Raw genomic sequence first — 20306 nt, forward strand, 5'->3', positions numbered from 1 at the left:
GTATCCTAAAATAAAGTAGTTTACTAATTTTAAGGTTGGAAGTTAATTGACCATATTTAACTTTATAAATTGAGTTTTTTGTCTGTTGAATTGTGTTGTAGCCTACCAGGAAACCGTAATGTTAAATCCATACAGATGTCCTGACAGCCTTGAATCTTAGCAGTCATTACAACACACCTGCAGTTCTCACCTGTCGCAGCAGCTATAGGGACCAACACATCAAAACGAAACATAACGATACATTTCATTTAAAATGGGTCCATGAAGGTTCACAAGACACTAAGTGAGAGGCACTGAATGCATCAAACTCACGTTATCCTTACCAGTAAATGTCTCCCTCTCGGCAGTCGTACACAAACAATATTTTCCTCAGGGTAGTTGCTGCTGCAGTGCTCGCTAGAAACCTCTTTTGCACGCAGTCAGTCCACCTCCCCACTCGTAAACAAATGCGTTGAAGAAAAAAAATACACACACTGTTAACTTCACTACAGACTGTCCTGTCTGTACACTCCTCCACTGAGAGAGTAGCCCGCAGCCCTGTGTGTGTCTCCTTATGTCTCTGCCCAGTCTCTCTTCATCAAACCATGCCGTTCAGTGCGCCATGGACACGGAGGACAAGTGACTTTCTGCCATCTGCAGGCTGAACTGGGGAGTGAACTGAACAGACCACAACACTCCGTTGGATGGCATCAAGATGCGATTTATTCAAAGTGTTTTTTTAGAACCATAGTTTGTATGTCATCCCTGAGATAATACATATACAGTAACTTATGATTTATGAAAAAAGGGGGAGCTGCCACCATCCATTTATGACATCCGTGAGTCTTGCCTTGGATTTTGCATGTTTCTTGGTGGTAGAGTCAAATCACTAAAAAAATGATATTAAACATTAGGATACATTTGTGACATGTGGACAATAATATGTATAACATTTAAGTATTATTTTTATTATTACCTCCCTGGCTTGGTCTCCTTCTACAATTTGGTTAGAAGTATGGCTATTCCGAGTAGTAGTAGTTTACCACCAGCTGTGGAACCAAGAGATGGAAATTAATGTAACTCGAATAAAACAAGCAATATAACGCATTGTAAAAATGTGTGCTCACCTGAGTTTCATCATTTGAAAGACATATATTTTAGCCCTGAGCAAAAGCAAGGGGGCAAGAGGACAGCAGAGTAAAAGCAAGTCAGATTAGTAAAAAGCATTATTTTCTTTTTCTCCAATTTAACAAATTGCAAAACACAGCAGACATGCATGATATGAAAGCAAGATTTATCATTGGCTTCTGTAGATAGTTTCTCAAACCGAAGCAGAGCATACCAGGCCAAAGCAGGCTAAATTAAAAAGACTGTGTTCAGAACTTACCACCAATACGTCCAGCATTGTTGTTTGGGGTGTCTAGTGATGACATGATGGTTAGGACAAAAAAGACTTCAGTCAAAGACCATTTAAATCACTGAGCAGCCTGGTGTAAAGATTGTATCTGCCAGTAAGCTTACCTTGGTCAAAAGCACAAATGGTGTTGTTGGCTAAGAGAAAAACAAGAAAATGGTTACAAATTGTAATGTAACTGAATGGTATAGCCGATTCAAGAAAAGACGGATTTATAATATCAGTAAACAGTTTGGTTTAGAATCTAGTGTGGCATGTGTGAGGGTATTATTTTTGTGTGAAGAGAAGGAAATGTACAGTCAGTGAAACTGTTTCTACGACCTCAATCTATTAAGGACTTTGATGAGTGTTGGTTGACAAAACCTCTTTAACCATAACTTTTTAACAGACAGCGCCCTCAGCTGTTATGATTCCTTACACGCAGGTGAAGACAGAAGAGACGGAACAGTAAATTAACAGAATAAACTTGAAGGCTTTGCTGTTTTTCAGTTTGTAAATGCAGTTACTTGTTGGTCACATTTACAGAAAAAAATGACATTTTTGAGATACTCCTAGTCAGTGGTGAACAAAGTACACAGCTTCATTACTTAAGTCAAAGTATAGATACTCCAGGTCAAATATTACTCCAGTACAAGTGAAAGTTGTTCAGTCAGATTATTACTTGAGTTAAAGTACTGAAATACTTGCTTTTAAAAATACTCAAGTATTCAAAGTACTTTTTAAAACATCTCAAAATGTTGTATTTTCACAAAGTTTGAGTGCAGTGAAGAATACATAGAAGTACATTCTGTAACATTATGTTTATCTGGAAACCATTACTTGAAATCTCTAAAAACTATACCATGGAATAAAACCAGAAACTAAGTTACTCCTAGCACAGACAACTTAGTTTGAAATGTTCATCTGGAATGAAACAAATATTACGTAGCTCAACACGCTTTCTCAGGTTGGACAGTGAATTTATGTATGTTTGGGCAAAGTGGGAAACAGGGAGAACATTTCTAACAATACGTATCATTCTTCATTTCAAAAACCTCTAACACGGGCTGAAGATATGGCCATAGGTGCTCAGGTGGAGAATTATAGCCATCATTACTACCTCTAAATGAACTGCCTGATCTGAGTGAAATTTGCTCTGCGTTTGCTCCACGTTCAAACATGTAGACGCACAATATACAGGTATGACTAAACCACTGAGACAAACAGAACTAGGAAATTCATGAGCTGACTTCAAAGCTAAAGTAGGGAGTAACTAGAGCACTGATAGAAATGTAGGGGAGTAAAAAGTACAATAATTGTCTTCTGAATATAGTGGAGTTAAAGTAATAAGTTCCCCCAAAAAAATAATACTCAAGTAAAGTACAGATACTCAAAAACTGTACTAAAGTACTCAAGTAAATTTACTCTGTTACTGTCCATCACTGCTCCTAGTAAACATTATACCAACATAGAGATCATCATTACATTGTTACTCAAACCCATGGAAACATAGAGACTTATTTGCATTGTGTTATTTACTTTGCCTCTGAATGAAAGTGTAAGCTGAATGACCAAAAGAAAATCTCAGAGCAGAGTGAATAGGAAATTACTTTAGGAAGCCAATTTTAGCATATAATCAAACGACTGAAGAAATAAAAAACGAGGCAGAGATAAATAAACAAAAAATTAAAGATAAATACCTTCACATTTTCCTGTCCGAATGTGATATCCTTCCCCCTCAAAATCACACGTGACATCTTTATCGGTAGAAACGAATGCTCGTCCATCACGCTGGCAGCCAGTCTTTGGTGGAAAGCCTGAGCAAATGATGTTGACCGTGAGGTTGGGGATCACCATGTCGTTGCAAACCACTGATTCTACTTCAGAGGCACATCCTTGAGTCGTGCAATAATGCAGCACAGAGTCGGTTCCACCTGTAACACCATTAAGTAGTTTGAGGGGCAGGTAACATGTTAACATTAGTTAATAGCTGCACCTGAATGAGAGGAGATGTGACTTTACCTGCTGTGACTAGAGAGCACTGAACAAGTGCAGCTAACACCAGTAGAACGAAGGTCAGCCCTGCAGAGACAAAAGCGTTTAATCGTAGGCTCTCTGGTGCTGATGAGGAACACTGTCAAAAACCTACCGTCCATGTTTAAGATGAGTGCTGAGAAGGCTCCCTGAATTACAGCGCTCCTTTAACTCGTATTTCCAGCCAACACCCTATATGACAAAAAATAATGTTATAACTCTTTTCCGCTATTACCTTACCTGTTTGAGTAAATACCATGTGGGAGAATTCGAGAAATGAATGGGAGCGTTAGTTAAGTTAAGTGAGCGTGTACATTATACAATATATTGCGATATGATGATTGATATAGCCCTAGCATATAGTTTCTAGTAGTTGAATAAACTTACCTGAGGAGCTGCAGAGGAACGTAAAGAAATGTCACTTCGGGGTCGAACCTGCATAGCATCAAGTGCGCGATTGGAATAAGCTTTGTTGCATCACTAGAGGAGGGCGGTGCTACAATGATAAACACATTGCCAGAAAGTGTAAAATGTCCGCCTGTCTTTATTCCTATGTTTTGAAACATTAAAAACATCTCCTTAGTTTTTAATTTATGTAACCATCTCTGTATATCACATAGAAAATGAAAATAAAGAGCAGTACATTTATTGCTATGAGTAAAGGCTACCGTCCGCGCGAAGCAGAGATGTAACAAAACCAAGCGCCCAGAGGAGCCCCTTACGAAACCCACACGACTAGGCTAGACAGCTATTTTTGTTTTCAAGATTAGTTTGTCATGGCAGACAAACAATCTTGATCATTATAAAGAGTAAAAGCAGAAAGAAAGTGGTCGTCATGGCCATATTGTAGAAGTCAGTGGACTCTACACACAAATAAAAAAACACACACACACAATGGGAAACCCCCCCAGTTCAAAGCACCAGCTGAACACTGATGTGCTCAATTGTTCAATGTAAAACACTATGATGAATTGAAAACATTTCTTCTCCATTCATCATAATGACTTAGGCATTTTTTGTTCAGTGTTACACTTACTACAGACAGTACATACATAAATGTGTTGTAAAATATTTTAGAATATTGTTTTTACACTCAAAACACACAAATACACAGTAAAAAATATATTTTATTTTCCCCCAAAAAAGCAGTGTACACAGTGTACATCCCAACCAACACAAAGTTGCACAAACAGTGGTCTACATACAAAACAACTGAAGAATTTACTGTATACAGTTACAGTAAATAAAAAAATAAAAAAACTATGCTGCATCCTCTCTTCTGTTTCAGTCTGGTCACAGCACCTCATCCACATCACAAGCAAGGTTTTCCCTGGCCAAGCAGCGGGGGAAATAAAGCTCTGACTGCTAATTGTAAAACTGTGTGACAGGTGTTTGCCCATGTGATCAGTAAGTGTGCATAGTAGGGCAATTAACTTTAGATTTTGAATGACAGTGTGTTCCTTGTGAAAATAAGAGATTTTCTTCATGTAAATTGTGCCAAATGCAGAGAATTGTGTAGTGTTTTGAAAAAAGTGTGTTTTAGAACTGGAATTTGAGTGTAAAGCAGGAATTGTGCCTGTAGTTTAGCAGAATTGGTGTATGGGTTACATATTGTGGTCATTGTTTCTCAAGTACCAGTATTTGTGTGTAAACAATTGAGAAAAACTGTAACAAAAACAGGCAAGTACTGTTAAAATTTAGTGTGTGAGGACAAAACTCAATGACAGGCATAAATTGCAAATTTATGGACCATTTATGTGCTCGGCATACTTTAGAACTACCGGTATATTTTGAGAGCTGATCACATTTTTTAAAACCAAATGGTAATTTTAACATATTAAACAAAAATGCTGATTTAAAAATATTGATTGAGCAAGCAGTAAAATAAATTTGGCTCGCAGGTGCACCTCAGTAAGATGGAGGAAATTATGGGCCATAGAAGATGTATTGACTGTGGCCGAGCAAGGGGTCATTTTAAGTGTAGGTTATTTGTGGAAACTCTCAAGTTAGCCTGAACATCAGGATATATATATATTTGCAGACTTTAGGTCATATACCTGACTAACTAGCCTAATTCACAAAACATTTTACAAGGTCATTTCTGTTGTACATTTAAGGTTTCTATCTGTGTTGGCTGTGTTGAGTTCTTGCTGATTCAAGACATTTGACAATACAATATCAAAACCTGGAATAACTGTTTCATTTGAGGTCATCCTAATCCATGGTCCCAGCCAATGCCCACACCCTTGTGGACTCCTCAAACAGCATTACCAACAACAACCTTTAAGTTATACATCGTCTTAGTCATATGTAACGTAAAATGGGGTTACTAAAAGTAGATGGTTTCCCATATTCTGGATCATATTCACTTGACTAGGACAGAATCATACCTGGCCAAAAAGTTCTGTATTCAACATCATGCTACTGCCATAAAACCCTGGTCCATTTTTTTTACAGTTTGAGATCACTTGGAAAGGTTATACGAGCTTAATTGTATATGCAGTCCAATTGTTTTTGCTAAGGTTCTACCTTAAAAAGTCAATCCCTTGATCAACACACATTGTTCTACTTTTATCATGGTATCAAATTCATATAATTAAGCTCTAAATAATTAGGAAGTTAGTAAGATGGGCCTGGGTTTTTCTGAATGCTTTGCACCTGAAAAGAATCTTCTGTTTTCCCAGCTCTAATGTGTAAATATAAAAACAGGAGACCAACAAACACACATCCTTCTCCTGCTGGAAGCCAGACAGCAAGATGTGCCTGAATAAAAAACCACCCATGGCTCCCCTGCAGTTGAAAGAGTTTAAATTGGTACATTTTTATTCAAATGTCAAATTCATATTTCTGTATGTATTTACATTTCTTCTTGGTCAACAAGTTTTGCCAGATTTGTTTGTCCTGTACTAACTTGTTTTTTGTATGCCTTTGTTTACTGTTGTCCACATCAGCTGCTGTGAGAAAGAGCCCTGTCACATTAAAGGCCTCTGAACATGACTTTGAGGTGTACATGTAGAGATGGCAGCAGCTAGTGGCCGGCAGAGAAGGGGGAAGAAAACGATGAGAGACGGGAATTAAAGGATGAGCTGGGTATCCTTTTGGAATTCAAGCAATTATTAGAAGAGTGACAGCCATCATTTTCATTTTTACCCCATTAGGCATTGCTTAGAGTTTTTGTTTGCATTTTTATGTTTAAGAATTTGTATTGTCTGTTAAACACTGGATCAATATTTTGAGAAATGTCATCATGTCTTGGTAAGGTAGCTCAGATGGTGAACATTTTATACATTTCTGCTACAATCAGTCTGTTAAATATCTATGCAGTTGATTATATTGATTAATGTTTCATTAATTTCATAGAAATATGCACACACACACACACGCACGCACGCACACATGCACGCAAGCACGCACGCATGCACACACACACACAAACACACACACACACACACACACACACACACACACACACACACACACACACAAATAGGTCTTACTGGTGTTGCATTAACCTTTGTTCCTCAATGTATTTTTAATGATCGATTTATCTGGAGTATGAACAGCAATCATGAGTACCATGTTTCAGCATTTCAGAAATACTGATGGCAGATGCAAAAATACATTATTGAACAAAGGTAAGCTCTGAAACGGGGTGGGACATAAGATCTCCATGGTAACCAGAAAACATTTCATGCAGTAGATGGGCCAGAACTTCGCCAGCAGCAAATTTTTAGTTTGATATCAGTATGTAGTGTATGGGTCAGAAGTGGGTCAGTTTACTATGATTAAATGAGACAGTATGTGGACCGAAAGGGACCACAACCCTAATCTATTGTAATAAACAGACTGGGCCATGCCAGGCCCACTAGTGTTTAGCTGGACAGTCATGCAGTATATGGGAAAGATTTGGCCCCAGGGAACCAGCTGTATGCTGGGCCAGAAGAAAAGCAAGCATGTGGGCCAACTATGAAATAAATTTGGTATCTGGGGTTAACTTTACGGTGGCCCTGAAGTGCAAATCACAATGGCAAATCAGAAAACACAACAACAAAACAGAACCTTGCTTAAGCAAATGACAGCCGTCCTCTAAGTAGCAAAACCCCAATTAGTTTCCAAGTACAGTCGGCTACAGCTGTAATGCTAAGGGGCGTTCTATTACAGCATTTCTCAATTGCTAAAACATATTTCTTGACATCCATCATGCTTTTCTCAACACTATAAGTACAAAACCCATTTTCAAACTACATTCACAGAACCTCTGACTCTTCCTGCAAAACCAAACAATGTTGTCAGATCATACCCCAAGTCAATCAAAATTAAAACAATACTGAGTAGTCATTACACATTACATCAAAAACATTGAAAACACAATGCCCAGGTAATGAAGCTGTAGAAATACAGTAATGTTTATTGACAGTAGGCTAACTTAATTTAGAATATAGCTCCTGTATACAGTAAAAAAAATTAAGTAAACACAAATATAAATGAGAAGAACATGGTCTATCACAGTAGCTCGGATTTCATTAGAAGTTACTGTTCTTTGTCTTTCTTGATTTCCTCTTCCTCCTCGACCACCTCTTAGATTATTTCTGTCCATTGTACAACCTTCAACAACCAGTGCTCTCTGAACTGGCTTATACTGGTTTCCTCACATCATTAGCCACTAATGTGTGATCAGTTTTGAGTGGTTGTGGTTTAAGCTGTGACACATGTGCTTCAAATGTGTGCAACTTTTGCTACCTGTGCTTACCATTATGCAACATAAGTGCATCACAGTGCAACATGTGTTTTAGTGAGTGAGAATGTGTTTGCAAGTTGTATCTAACAGGGGGAAAGTACTTATGGTTTTGCCAAAAGAGTGACCGATTCCATGCATGGGTTCAGACCACTAAGGAATTTGGTTCAGACAATTGGGTTTGGTGTTTTAGCAACTGAGAAATACTGTAAGTGGAGTTACGAAAATAGATGCTACACATGTTTCAATCTAACTTCCTCTCTTCCTGTTTTTTGCAAGTCTTAATGCTAGAAAACCACTTGTTTAGTTTCTATGTTTGTCACTTCATGCCTGACCTTTGGTCAAGGGTGACTAAAGTAATGTGCATACATTTGCAATAGTTTCCATGAGAGTTGTATCTCTATCACTATTAAATCAAAAACATTATACCATTTTTCCAGGTATTTTGGGGAAAATGTAGATTAACATGTTTATAAATTTCAAAACATGTTATGGAAGTAACTGTGGGGGACCTGACACATAGGGTTAATATTAATGTTATTAATATTTGGTTGTTAGGATCTAAAAAAACATGAATTGTCAACTTGTTTTTTATTCCAAATTCTGATTTAGATTCGGTCTAACTGAAAGCAGTATTTGAAAAGCAACCAAAGTACTGAGACAATTCACCCTTTTCTTATTCAAACTCCTCTCAAATTCTGTGTTGTCACCTGGAAATGAAAAGGATAGATAACATTAGACTTAATTATTCTGAGAGATATTTTTTATTGTACACTTATAATAGTTAATGTTCGTAGAAAAACTGGGAGAATATAATCACAAGCAAAAGCTTAACAAATGTTAAATTCAGCACTGAAGAGAGTAGAGTGTTTTCACATGTGAAATCCAGTCTTGTTGCATTAAACCCAACCTAAGATCACAGTAAAGACCTGAATGTAGACCACACTTTTATGTTCAGAGGTAAATATGTTTAATTTTTGCCAGGAGACATTTAGGTGTTGTTTGTATAATATATTTTGGCTTTTCATTTAACTGGTCACAGTGAAGCCCAGTTTAAACAAGCAAACACAAATGTCTAAAATATTCATTCACAGTTTGATTCAGCAAAAACATAAATAAAAAATTGTGTTACTCTGTATTATGCGAGTGTTTAGGAGGAGAGGTTATCATTTCTGAATTGAAGCCAGGGTGTTTAAACCTTTAATATCTCTGAAGTGAAAAAACTTTAGAAAAGAAGTCTGTATATAACAGAGAAAATAAAGAAGTGTGTCCAATTGTTATTTTTATAACAGCATTTTAGGAAGGGCTGGAGAAAGGTTTGATGAGACCAAGTTCCATAGCTTTGACAAGGCACACACGTGCCGCATCGATGGCATCCTGCCTCTTGGGATTATCGTCAGCCTTGCCGATCACAGAGAGGATTTCCAGCATCTCACTCTCGATCAGCTTTTTGGACAGCTCACTGTCGTCTGAGTTGAGCATGTTGAAGACAATTACCAGGCCACGGTGCTGTATCCAAGGGTTGTCGTGCAGGCACAACCTCTGCAGGATTTCCATCCACTGGGTCGTCTGTTGAGAACAGTGTCAGTCAGTGACAAAGATTGTAGATGAAGACTTAAGGAGATCCCCAGGATCGGTTAAAAATCCCAGAGGTAATCCCTGTTGTTTTTACGTGAGTAAGGAGAATTACTGTCATAGTCACAGAAAGTTACTCCGCCTTTTGCACACAGAATGTCTGGGAAGTTTTGTCATGTTTAAGATTCAATCAGCAGATTATGTCAGACTGATGTCACCAGGGAAATGTCAACATGAGCTTAAAGTTGACAAATGTGCAAAAGGGAGCATATATCCTAAACTGGAGTGTTAAGTTTAGGAGAGATGTGCATTTTGCTGAAAGAGGAGAGTAGTAATAATTTTCCTTGAGTAACAGGCTAAATCATTGAAGCTGTAATGATTTACAGCATCATAAATCTTTGTTTAAACCAGAAACATTAAGTTGTTTTGGAGACCACAGTAAAGTGATCCAATATGAAACAAAAGTCTGTTTTACTAAAATGGTATAGATAGAAAAACCAGTAGGGGAGCAGTGACCTTTTTCAAACTTATTTTTGGACTTCTATGCCTTTGTTGATACATACAAATGGGTAGAGTTGAAAACTGGGAGAAAGAGTTGGGAATGACATGTAGTAAAGGGCCGCAAGACGGAATTCCACCTGGGCTGCCCACTTTGAGGATTATAGCTTCTGTACATTAGGCGTGCAATTTAACCACTAGGCCAAACTGGAGCCCCAGCAGTGGCTTTTTTTTAAATTCTGTGACATCAGATCTAAAGCTATCCATACATGACTCCTTTGTTAAGACTTAAAATTCCTAAATTTATATGGAAACAATAGATTAATTGACCTGTAGTGTGGTATGAGGTTAAAAAGGCTTTCAGGTCTTTACATACACGTTGTGTTAGATTCATCGAAATTACTTGCACCTGTGGTAGCTGTCAGGTTGTTTAAGCTAAACCACCATCATCTTACCAGTTGTGATCTGATCACCCAGATCTAATGTTGAAATGTTTTAACAGGGTCAGATGGCTAACCAATACCTTTTCATAGTTGGGAACACATGTTTGGAGGCTTTTTTTTTTCTCCCTTTGTTTGTGATAATAAAGCTGAAGAGAGACAGGAAATGTGGGGAGTTGTCATGAGTTGATGATCAGTCTAGTTTTTTGCTTGTATTTCATGCCTTGGTTTTTCCTGTTTATTAGGTATCAGTTATCCTATGTGTCCCTTGTGTGTTCTGTGGTCCATGTCACTTTTTGTACTTTCTGGTGTTTCTTAGTCTTGTCTTGTGTACTCTGTTTTGTTGTTCTGAATCCTCTGTGTTTCCAGGTTAGTTACTTTCTGCCCTTGTGTTTCCCTCCTTGTTGATTACCCTCATCAGTTTCACCTGTGTCCTGTGCTCCACACCTGTGTTAATTACTCTGTGTATTTAGTTCCTGTTTCCCCTGTCTCTTGTCAGATCATTGTACATCAAACCGTCCTGCATGTACCTCTTGTTTCCCTGTGCCAGTGTCTCCAGTGTTTGCCTTGTTTGCAGTAAGTTTTTGTTAATAAATTCTTTATTTGTTTGTATCTGCATTTTGGGTCCTCCATTTTCCTACAATCGTGACAGTCATGACAGGAGTAGAGAGTGGGGGAAGACATGCAGCAAATGCTCACAGCCGGGAGTCGAACCAGCGACCTCTGCGATGAGGACTGTAGCCTCTGTGTGTGGGGCGCTTAGACTGCTAGGCCAACAGCGCCCCGGAACACATGTTTCTGAAACAATGTGATTTTTACACAATAATTCATATTCTGTTGTACATACCACCATGGTCAACTTGTTGCAGAGCTTCTTCTGAGCAGCAGTGAGCATGGCCAGAGCTCCAGCTGCAGCTATCTGGAGTTTTTCATCATCTTCGCCACACAGCAGAATTAGCAGCTTCAACTTATCATTGCCATCTTCCAGGTAGCGTTCTTGGACCTATGAAACATAGTTGTTAACATTTTCTCTTTTTTGGGGGGAGCACACAAAGTGACAGTATTTGAGACTGTTGCCTGGTTGTCTGTTCTTACATCTTTACATGTAACAAGGTTGCACATGCATTCAGTGGCAGCCTGTCTGATCTGGTCATGATCCTCAAACATGTAGTTCTCAATTTCTGGTATGGCGTTCTCTTTCAAAATCTTTACCCTGCAAAAAGAATAAAGCTCAAGGTCAGAAATTTGCATCATAATCAAAAACCTGAAAACTGCAAAGAAATGAGGAATTAGCTATTAACTATTAACTATCATCACATCAGTGATGGTGACAATATTACCTTAGTTTTTCACTGAAACCAGCGAGGTTGGTGAGGCCTTTCAGAGCTTCATAGTTTTGAATTCCATCTCTATCTGTTTGAAGGAGGTTAATCAAAGGCCGTACCACCTCATACACCTATAAACCAAGAAGTAAAACATTAGAGATGGGCAATATCAAAAGTTAAAAAGGAGAATGCTGAGTCAAGGGGATTCCTTTACCTTTTCCTTGCAATTACATATAAAAGAACTGGCATGTAAATAAACAATGCATTTATGTTGTCTTACCCTCTCACCCGGGAAGGCAATTTCAGGGTTAGAAATAGCTGCAATCTTGGCAAGGCAGTGACAGGCCTTTACCTTCCCAGCTTCTGTGCCGTCCAGGGCAAGTGGTATCAAAGCCTGAGGGCAAAACACGTGGTGTTACATTAGAGAGGATGATTAATTAAACATTTTTGCAATAACCAGTTTGTCAGGTTGGTGTTTGTCCAAACTTGTCACTTACCTTCCCCCCACCTTGGGCAACAATAATTCCCCTGTCCTTTGGATCCTCTGACAATGCCAAGAAAACCCTTAAGAAAAAACAAATAGGTTAAACAATTGTTTTTCTGAGCAATTCTGGCAATTCAAAAGACAATAATCATGATATTATTTGCATTTATTTGTGCTTAAGTTTGCATAGCCTCTTTTCTGTAATGAAACATTTAAAATGTATAATAATAATAATGATAATAATAATAATAATGTATAATCAAGCCTTTACATAAATGCATTGTATAAAAATGAGAATAGCATGACAGAAAAAGGGCACTCATGTATAAGCTTAACTACAGCTGAGCTGTGTTATAACTTAACATTTTGATAGATCAGATTTTGCTACGGTCCCTCTTCAGGTATGTGACATGATATATGGTGCATCAGGCAACTCGGCTTCACTTTTCTATAAAAATTTCTCCTCCCACCTTGACAGCATCTCCTTTGTCTGGTCAGTCAGGATGGAGTTGTCTGCTTTGACCATGACAGCAAGGGCTGATGTGACTCCAGCCTTCAGAAGCTTTTTCACTCTCCTCTCAATAAAATCCTTCTTGTCCTGAGCAAAGTATAAAACATTTGTACATATGCAGTCATTTCATATTAACATAAATGTAGGTACTCTGATCTGCTGTCAGAGAATAGTTTTGTTTTCCTTTTCTTTTCTCTTTACCTTGGGATGTTGTTCAGGGACATGTTGCTTTGAGAACTTGGCAAGCTGAACCAGCTCAGGGAGGATGTCTTTCTTTTCGTAGCAATTGGTGCAGTTAACCAGGGTGCAAGATACTGCATATAAGATTGTCTTATCCCTAGACTAAAAAGAAAAAAGAGGTTATTCCTTAAGTCCACTCAGATACACTATATTTATTCTGTTGTCTGTTGATTTTTCTCATACCTTGGCCAGTTCAAACATAGCTTTCATGGCAGCCTCATCCTCAACGAAGTCATCTTTCACATCAGCATCATTAGTCAAATAAGCAAGACCCTCTATAGCCCAGTTTCTTGTTTTGGTATCAATCTGGGGATTACAAAGCCACCTAGAAGTAAAAAATTAAAATTGTATCAGCGAGTGTACAATTGTGTGATATGAAGTGGCAGGACTGCAAGAAATTGTTGAAATGTTTTTTATAGTGCGCCAAAAATATTTCTGATTTATAAAACCGTTCGCACACAAACTTTACGCAATGTTCCGTTTATAAATCACAAACCACCTTGAGATATGTACACGTAGTTCAGCCTCTTATTCCGCCCTTTTCACGCCCACATTCAACCATATACGGTCAATGCAAAGCACTTTATGAATGAACATGCATACAAACGAGCCGGAGGATCAAAGGTTCCCACGGTGAATCACGGCAACAACGGAGAGGAAGACGGAGAAAATAAAGTTTCTGACACACAAACCGTGGTACTCGTGAATGAAGCGGAGGTCACAGAGCACTTATTGTTTGTTTCTTACAGCAGGAGGGACATAAGAGAAATAGAAATAAAAATATCGAGTGACCCCACGTCGCGTCAGCATTCATGTACCCGTCAGCAGTGCCAGAGCATCCATCATTCATCATTACGCACGGTCTCACTGCAGTGTTTCATGTTTATAGGACACACACTTTTATTTCACATTACAGAGAGCTCACATCCTTCAGATATCTCCTCTCTGATAATATCTGATAGAAGTTTGATCTGTGAATATAAGTTTTAATGTGTTGGTTTCATCACGGGCAGCTTGGCCTGCGCTCTGACTGATTATGATGATATGTAAGATAATAACTGTGAGAACCGATCATGGCTTAACTCCACACTTTTCTCATTAAAAAAGTAAACACGAGAAGGTTAGGAAGATGTGTGTGAAGATCAGTGTGTGAGGCAGCCGGTGTCTCTGCGCTCCAAGTGCGTCGTACAGCAGTCTTTATTAAAAGTATAATGACACTCAGTGACTCTGCGCAGCGTTAGAATCATTGAAAACATGACTGTCACTTTGCTCCGCGGCTGATTTACGTCTTCTAATGTTACTTTGGTTTTACCTCCCGACGAACACGTTAGGATACGGCCCGTGAGTTCCATTTGGAGAAATGTGACGGTGAGACAAAACTGATTAAATTTTTGATGAACTTTTAAGACATGTTTTTATCTTTTAATGACAGCTTATTGGAAACGACTCACCACAGACACACATTCACTCATAGAGTATGCAGATTTTAGTGATGATGGTGACGCGGGTCTGTTAATGTTGTTATTCAATGAATGAAATGTGTAAAAGGCATTAAAATATAATCTGACTTCAGTTCTCCCTCTCACCAACTGCGTCGCCAATTTCCCCCTGCCTCTAAAATGTACGTACGCCTGGGTCCGAGTTTGCTTACCGGTAGTCACATTTTCACGTAAAGTTTGTTTTTTATAAATTACAAACTTGGCGTGAAAACTGGCATACGCCAATTTCAGGCCCCGTTTTGTGCGTAAGCAACCTTTATAAATGTGCCGGATTGTACAGCGAGTACTTAGTCATTAAGTGTGTCTAAAGATCAGAGTTTTTATCCCCTCATGCCTAACGTGCTGTTGGTATCCACTTTTTTGATAGGTTTCAACATCCCTCCGTGTTCCTTGATTATGGGTAATAAACTGTCAGATTGACGTCTTTTTACTCACTTTCTGCACTGCTTGGCGAGCTTCTCTGTGGAGCCTTCAGCAAACTGCCTTAAACTGTAATCATCACCACCAGCAGAACCCAGTTTACAGAGACCCTGAAAATGACATGGACACGTGTCACATACTTGAACAGACAGAACCTGGTCAATTTGAAATATAATTTAACTCCTGTAACTCCTGATCTTTCTGTATTGTACTTCTGAGTTTGAAATTGTGTGATTCTATTATTTGCAGGCTGTGGCAAAAGAAATAAAGAAAATGAAAATTCCAATCTATTCCAATTTTTTTTCCCTGAGGACACTCACCACCAGCGCACGTATCTTAATCCTCTCATTCTTGGTCTTCTTGTAGATGTCCTTGAGCAGGGACACACCGTTGGTGATGATGAAGCTGGCTCGACTCATCTTTGTGGAGGAATGGATCAGAGCCTCCACAGCAACCATCTGGTCAACCTCACGTTCGGAGGCACACAATGCCACCATCATTTCCATTATACCTTGGTGTCCAATCAGAGCATTGCCCACGTCGAAGGGACCCTGAAGGAGTCCTGAGATGGTATTGATAGCATGAATGGTCTTGTCCATGTCGTTAGGGTCAATTTTGGATCTACAGAAGGGAGAAAAAATAGACAAAAAAACCCAAATGTAACTCGTGTTGTATGGGTCTCCATTTACCACAGCTCTATTAGCCAGCACTCAAATGTTTTTTTTGACCTTAGCTTACTTGATATATGCATCACAAATGTCTCTGAAGTTGTCTCTCTCAGGGTCACATTTAAGGTCGTCATAGAGCTTGGTGAGAAGCACACTGGCAATCAGCTGTGTGTTTTCTGTTAAAGGCAGCTGGTCTGGCAGTTCAGTCACCTGACCACACACCTTGAGGATCTTCTTCAGACCTGGTAAACAATCACAAATAAGCATGAATAGATATCTCATGTCAGGGAGTCTGGGATTATGCAACATCAGACTGCAACTCCAGTCAATAAAGTGAGCCGAAACTTTCTAGCTCACCATTGTCAATAGTGAAGAGCGTCCTGGAGTGGTCTTGCTCTTTCTTGTTTTTGCGAGGTACATTTTTGCTCAATAGGTTTAGAGCCTGGTCTCTGCCATGACCAGACACCTTCTTACTGGCGACCATCTCCAGCAGGGATAGAAGAATAGTTTTCAGGTCTTTGGATGCATCTGCAAAGGGGAAAATTACAAGATGATTAAATTCAGCAATGCTGTGAAAAAATTCCTACAGCTGTGCAGCTACAACCATTTCTGTTTTATTATTTTTTTAATGTTTGGATTAAAATTGTTTCTCACCCAAAACCAGAGCCTCTTCTTTCCCATATTCTCTTTTATCTCCACCAGTGAGGGAGTCATTGACACACTGGAATAGGTTGCAGGCTGCCAGTGAAATCTCTTCATTGTCAACAGCCATGATGCTGCACATCTTATCAACACCCACCATGTTAATTATGGCCATTGCCTGTTTGAAAACAGTGAAAAGACATTTTAAATTTGCACTTTTGATTAAAAAATAAATCACACAAAAATAAAAAGACATTATATTTTTCAGAAAAGACTATAAATTTATCTGTCTCTCAGACTGTTTCCCATAAACTCGTTGATTACCAATTTCACTTTCAATTTGTCTTGACTTCAATTCTATGTGTATGCTCACCCGAGCTTTGTGTCCTGTGCACATTCCTGACATTGTGCGAATGGCAGCCAAGATCATCTCTGGTTTGCCTGTCTCTATCATGGTGAGTAGCAAAGACATGCCATTATTCTGGAAGATTCTCTCTGCTCCAGCATCCTCTCTAGACAGCACAATCAGGTTGTTTGCAGCCTAAACATAAAAGGACAGAATGTGGAAGTGAAACAAGGCTTCTTGACATACAGGAACTCGTACACATCATGCCTTTTGTTTGACGGTAGACCCACTTTTTCCTTTTTATCCTTGTCCATTTCTTCATCAAGAAGAATGTCGAACATATTCTGTACCCTTGAATCGGTCGAAAATGTTGTCTTGAGCTGTGGGGGAAAAAACACATTCATTTCCTGTTACTGACATGCCCCAATCATTTACGTACAGTAGCTTTTTCATGGTTTGTGGTCACTGATCACACACTGAATAGATGCAGAAACACCAATATGTATTGAGCAACATTGTTTAGTTTTATACTATACTTCTGTGTGTAGGTGTTTTGTTCTCTGTAAGATAAGAGAGTCCTTTACTCATCCCACAATGGGGAAATTCAAGTGTCACAGTAACAGAGTAGACAGTGCAAAAGAAATATATAAAGCAAACAAGAGCCTATAAAGTAACAACTATTAAAAAGTTATTAGCAATCGAAATTAAAATTAAAAATAAAATTAAAGAGTTACAAAAGAGGAATATCTTACAATATATATATATATATATATATATATATATATATATATATATATATATATATATATATATATTATTGGTTATATAGTCTGACCACTGCAGGAAGAAAAGACATGTGGTATCTCTCTATGAGACACTGCGGGTGAAGAAGTCTGTCACTGAAAGAGCTACTTAGTGTTGTTATTGTTTTTATTGTTATGATGCTGACCTTGGCTTGAATTTCTGCTCCAAGTCTGCGTAGAGTCTCCAGGAAAGTCTTGTTCTTCGGTTCAATGGTGGCACATCTCTGTACATCCTTAAAAGCCATGTCAAGTTTACCTAGCTTCTCCAGAGCTTGACAACGCCGGTACAAGGCTTTAATATCAGCTGCATCAACATCGATTGCTTATCAAAAGAAAGAAAGAAAGAGATAACCATCATGAGCTTGTGGATGTAATGTTATCAAATGGTTTTAGTGTCTTTGCAACTTTGCCTTAACTATATATTCATTGCTCTACCTTTAGATGCGTCAGATGCTGCATTTGCATAGCTTTCCTAAAAGAACAACAGAAACATTGAAATAAAATTCCAGATTTCCCAAAGAAATGACAAATATATTCAGTTCAGTAATGCTTTTTAGTGCTGCTTTACCAAACTGCTTACCTTTTTCAGGTAGCATGCTGATCTGTTCCTGTATATGACAGCAAGCACTTTTTTGTCCTTGCAACCACTGATGGCTTTAGTATAGCATTCAATGGCTTTGTCAATCTCTCCCGCTTGGAAGTGTTTGTTTCCGTCGTCTTTTAACTGGACCGGGTCTCCCATCTGGTAGAAGAAGGAATTATTACGGCAAATAAAATCAACAGACTATAAAGTGTTTCATAGCTTCTTGTGTGTGACACTGAAGGAACCATTTCAGTGTAATCAGTCAACAAAATATAATTAAGATTACTGTCACATGCAGTGTCAAACACAGTAGAATGTTTTGGGAGATTTTTTGTTGCCAAAACAAAATTTATCACAGATGGATTGACACAGAGGCATAACAATAGACAATCAGGGTTTAAAAAAACAAGTTAAACGAATATCAATTAAACTATAACTTGATACAAACAACATATAAAATCAACAACAGATTAAAAACAAATCTACCAAACCGTTCACTCTTTTTTTCTTTAAAAAAAAAGAACATTCAAGTAACTGATAACAATGAGACTACCACCAGCACAGCCCAGTATTCCATATTCATCCTACAGAATAATAACTAGTCTGTCAACACAGGATATGATTTAAAACTACAGTTTGAAAGTTTTTATTCTTACCATTGTTGCTAGTCAATGTCTTGCTGACCTGGGTCTCCTAGAGCAAATGGCCATGCACATGCTATCTCTAACTCTAAATGCCCCCCCTCAAGCCTTATTTGGGCATGGCCTCAGACCCCTGTAGAGGCCTTGCAACAAATGCTGCTGTCCAAATGGACAGACACCATCTCCTACTGCTCCTCTGATAAGTACAATCCACACTTATCCGTGTTATTATCAAAAGTGCTGTCTGTATATTTGAAAGTCACATCATAAGAAAAAAAAGAAACAGCAGATCTTTGTGGAAGCCGTGCACTACCTTTGGATTGTGTGTTGTAGGTCTTGCTCCACGTTGACAGCCTGATTCCTCAAGTCCCTCGTGTTTGTCACAAACTCTCTGTCTTATGTAATCTTCCCCCACTAACACCTCAATTTATATTTATAATGTGGTGGGGCAGAACTTAGACGCACCATCCTTCATTCATAGGGGGTTCACACCAAGCACACTAAAACTTCAAAGAAAAACTTTGCCCCTATAGTTATGATAAACTAAGAGGTGTTGTGTTGCAACTAATACCTTTCCAATGTTTTTGAGTTATCAAAATCTTTCTGAATAAAAAAAAATATTTTCCATTCAATACATGTTGTAAGAGAGACCCCCTTTAAGATGGTCTGCTCCTGATAAGGTCTATTTAGGGCACAGACAGCTGAGAACTCACCAGCAATGATGCCCAAGTGGTGGGAGGAGGGTACAGAAAAATGTGGGTGTTTGTAGACGGGTGGGGGGCTGACAGCTGTAGGATCACAGAGGAACCTGGTAGCTTCTGGAAAGAGAAGGATCTAGAGTCCTGAGTTAGGGCCAGGCCCTTTGTTGTGATGGTAAGGGTTCTGGTCATGGGTAGGAACGTGCAAAATTGGTGTAAGTGTGCTTGTTGACCGATGCATGCAGGGGCAGATGAAGGCACATAATAAATAAAAAGAAACAATGTTTTTATGGTTTTATTTAGGATAATGCCAAGTTGTGGGTGGCAATAAGTGATAGATTATCAGATGCAGACAGGTTTTTCCTGGAACAGAGTTGTGTGGTTCTTAACAGACAATATATGAAATTCTCTACTCACTTCTTCAAACTACTTCTTGCATGGTAATAATTTTTTTAATGGTTACTTAACCATGTTTAACACGTTTTGTATGACTTTCACAATGTGCTGTGAGAATTTGTCATATTTGAAATTTGGAAGTTCCAGAAAGTCCCCTCGTGGAGCATTCTGTGAATAATGTTTCTACAGTGTCTTAGCATCAACCAGCTTTTAACTGCCTCAGTTCTTTTTGAAAAGGTGTGAAATGGATCCCCACACTGAGCACCTATAGTGAAACTATTTTCTACACATTTCCACCCCCCTGCAACTCCTCATGCATCTGTTTCATTTCCTAGTTGTGTAACAAGTAATTTATCTTGTTATGTTTTAATGTTATATTTTTGTCAGTTTCGCCTT

The 20306-nt window shown here is 38.5% G+C and overlaps 2 protein-coding genes and 1 long non-coding RNA gene across 3 annotated transcripts in view; 1 reads left to right on the top strand and 2 right to left on the bottom strand.

The window, feature by feature from the left end:
- LOC117819490 (phosphatidylinositol 4-phosphate 5-kinase type-1 beta-like) overlaps positions 1-608 on the bottom strand; it is a 39043-nt gene extending 38435 nt beyond the window's left edge. The window contains 1 exon segment of the mRNA XM_034692882.1: positions 324-608. The gene's annotated coding sequence lies outside the window, so the exon portion shown is untranslated.
- An 8720-nt stretch (positions 609-9328) lies between these two features.
- On the bottom strand, positions 9329-19174 carry unc45b (unc-45 myosin chaperone B). The gene is made up of 20 exons (XM_034691463.1): positions 19130-19174; positions 18173-18334; positions 18028-18064; positions 17739-17914; positions 17080-17169; positions 16817-16984; positions 16456-16621; positions 16159-16329; positions 15872-16043; positions 15454-15754; positions 15149-15243; positions 13398-13539; positions 13176-13316; positions 12934-13061; positions 12477-12543; positions 12260-12373; positions 11995-12110; positions 11750-11867; positions 11502-11657; positions 9329-9710 (listed from the first exon to the last, which is right to left on the bottom strand). The coding sequence occupies exons 2-20, from the start codon at positions 18332-18334 to the stop codon at positions 9438-9440; spliced, it is 2793 nt and encodes a 930-aa protein (XP_034547354.1). The 5' UTR covers positions 19130-19174; the 3' UTR covers positions 9329-9437.
- On the top strand, positions 11159-16461 carry LOC117818527. The gene is made up of 2 exons (XR_004632374.1): positions 11159-11230; positions 15500-16461. It is a non-coding gene; the product is annotated as an uncharacterized LOC117818527 (long non-coding RNA).
- Positions 19175-20306: the final 1132 nt, after the last annotated feature.

The sequence above is a fragment of the Notolabrus celidotus genome, chromosome 9 (genome assembly GCF_009762535.1).
Source record: "Notolabrus celidotus isolate fNotCel1 chromosome 9, fNotCel1.pri, whole genome shotgun sequence".
NCBI classification, from domain to species: domain Eukaryota; kingdom Metazoa; phylum Chordata; class Actinopteri; order Labriformes; family Labridae; genus Notolabrus; species Notolabrus celidotus.

What these genes read in the sequence shown, in the direction of transcription:
- unc45b (XM_034691463.1), bottom strand. Translation starts at nt 18,334, where the DNA reads ATGGGAGACCCGGTCCAGTTAAAAGACGACGGAAACAAACACTTCCAA. An exon ending in GAGCAGAAATTCAAGCCAAG is followed by an intron (nt 17,170 to 17,738) that starts GTCAGCATCATA and finishes TTTCCCCCACAG; the next exon opens with CTCAAGACAACATTTTCGAC. An exon ending in AGAAGAGGCTCTGGTTTTGG is followed by an intron (nt 16,330 to 16,455) that starts GTGAGAAACAAT and finishes TCCCCTTTGCAG; the next exon opens with ATGCATCCAAAGACCTGAAA.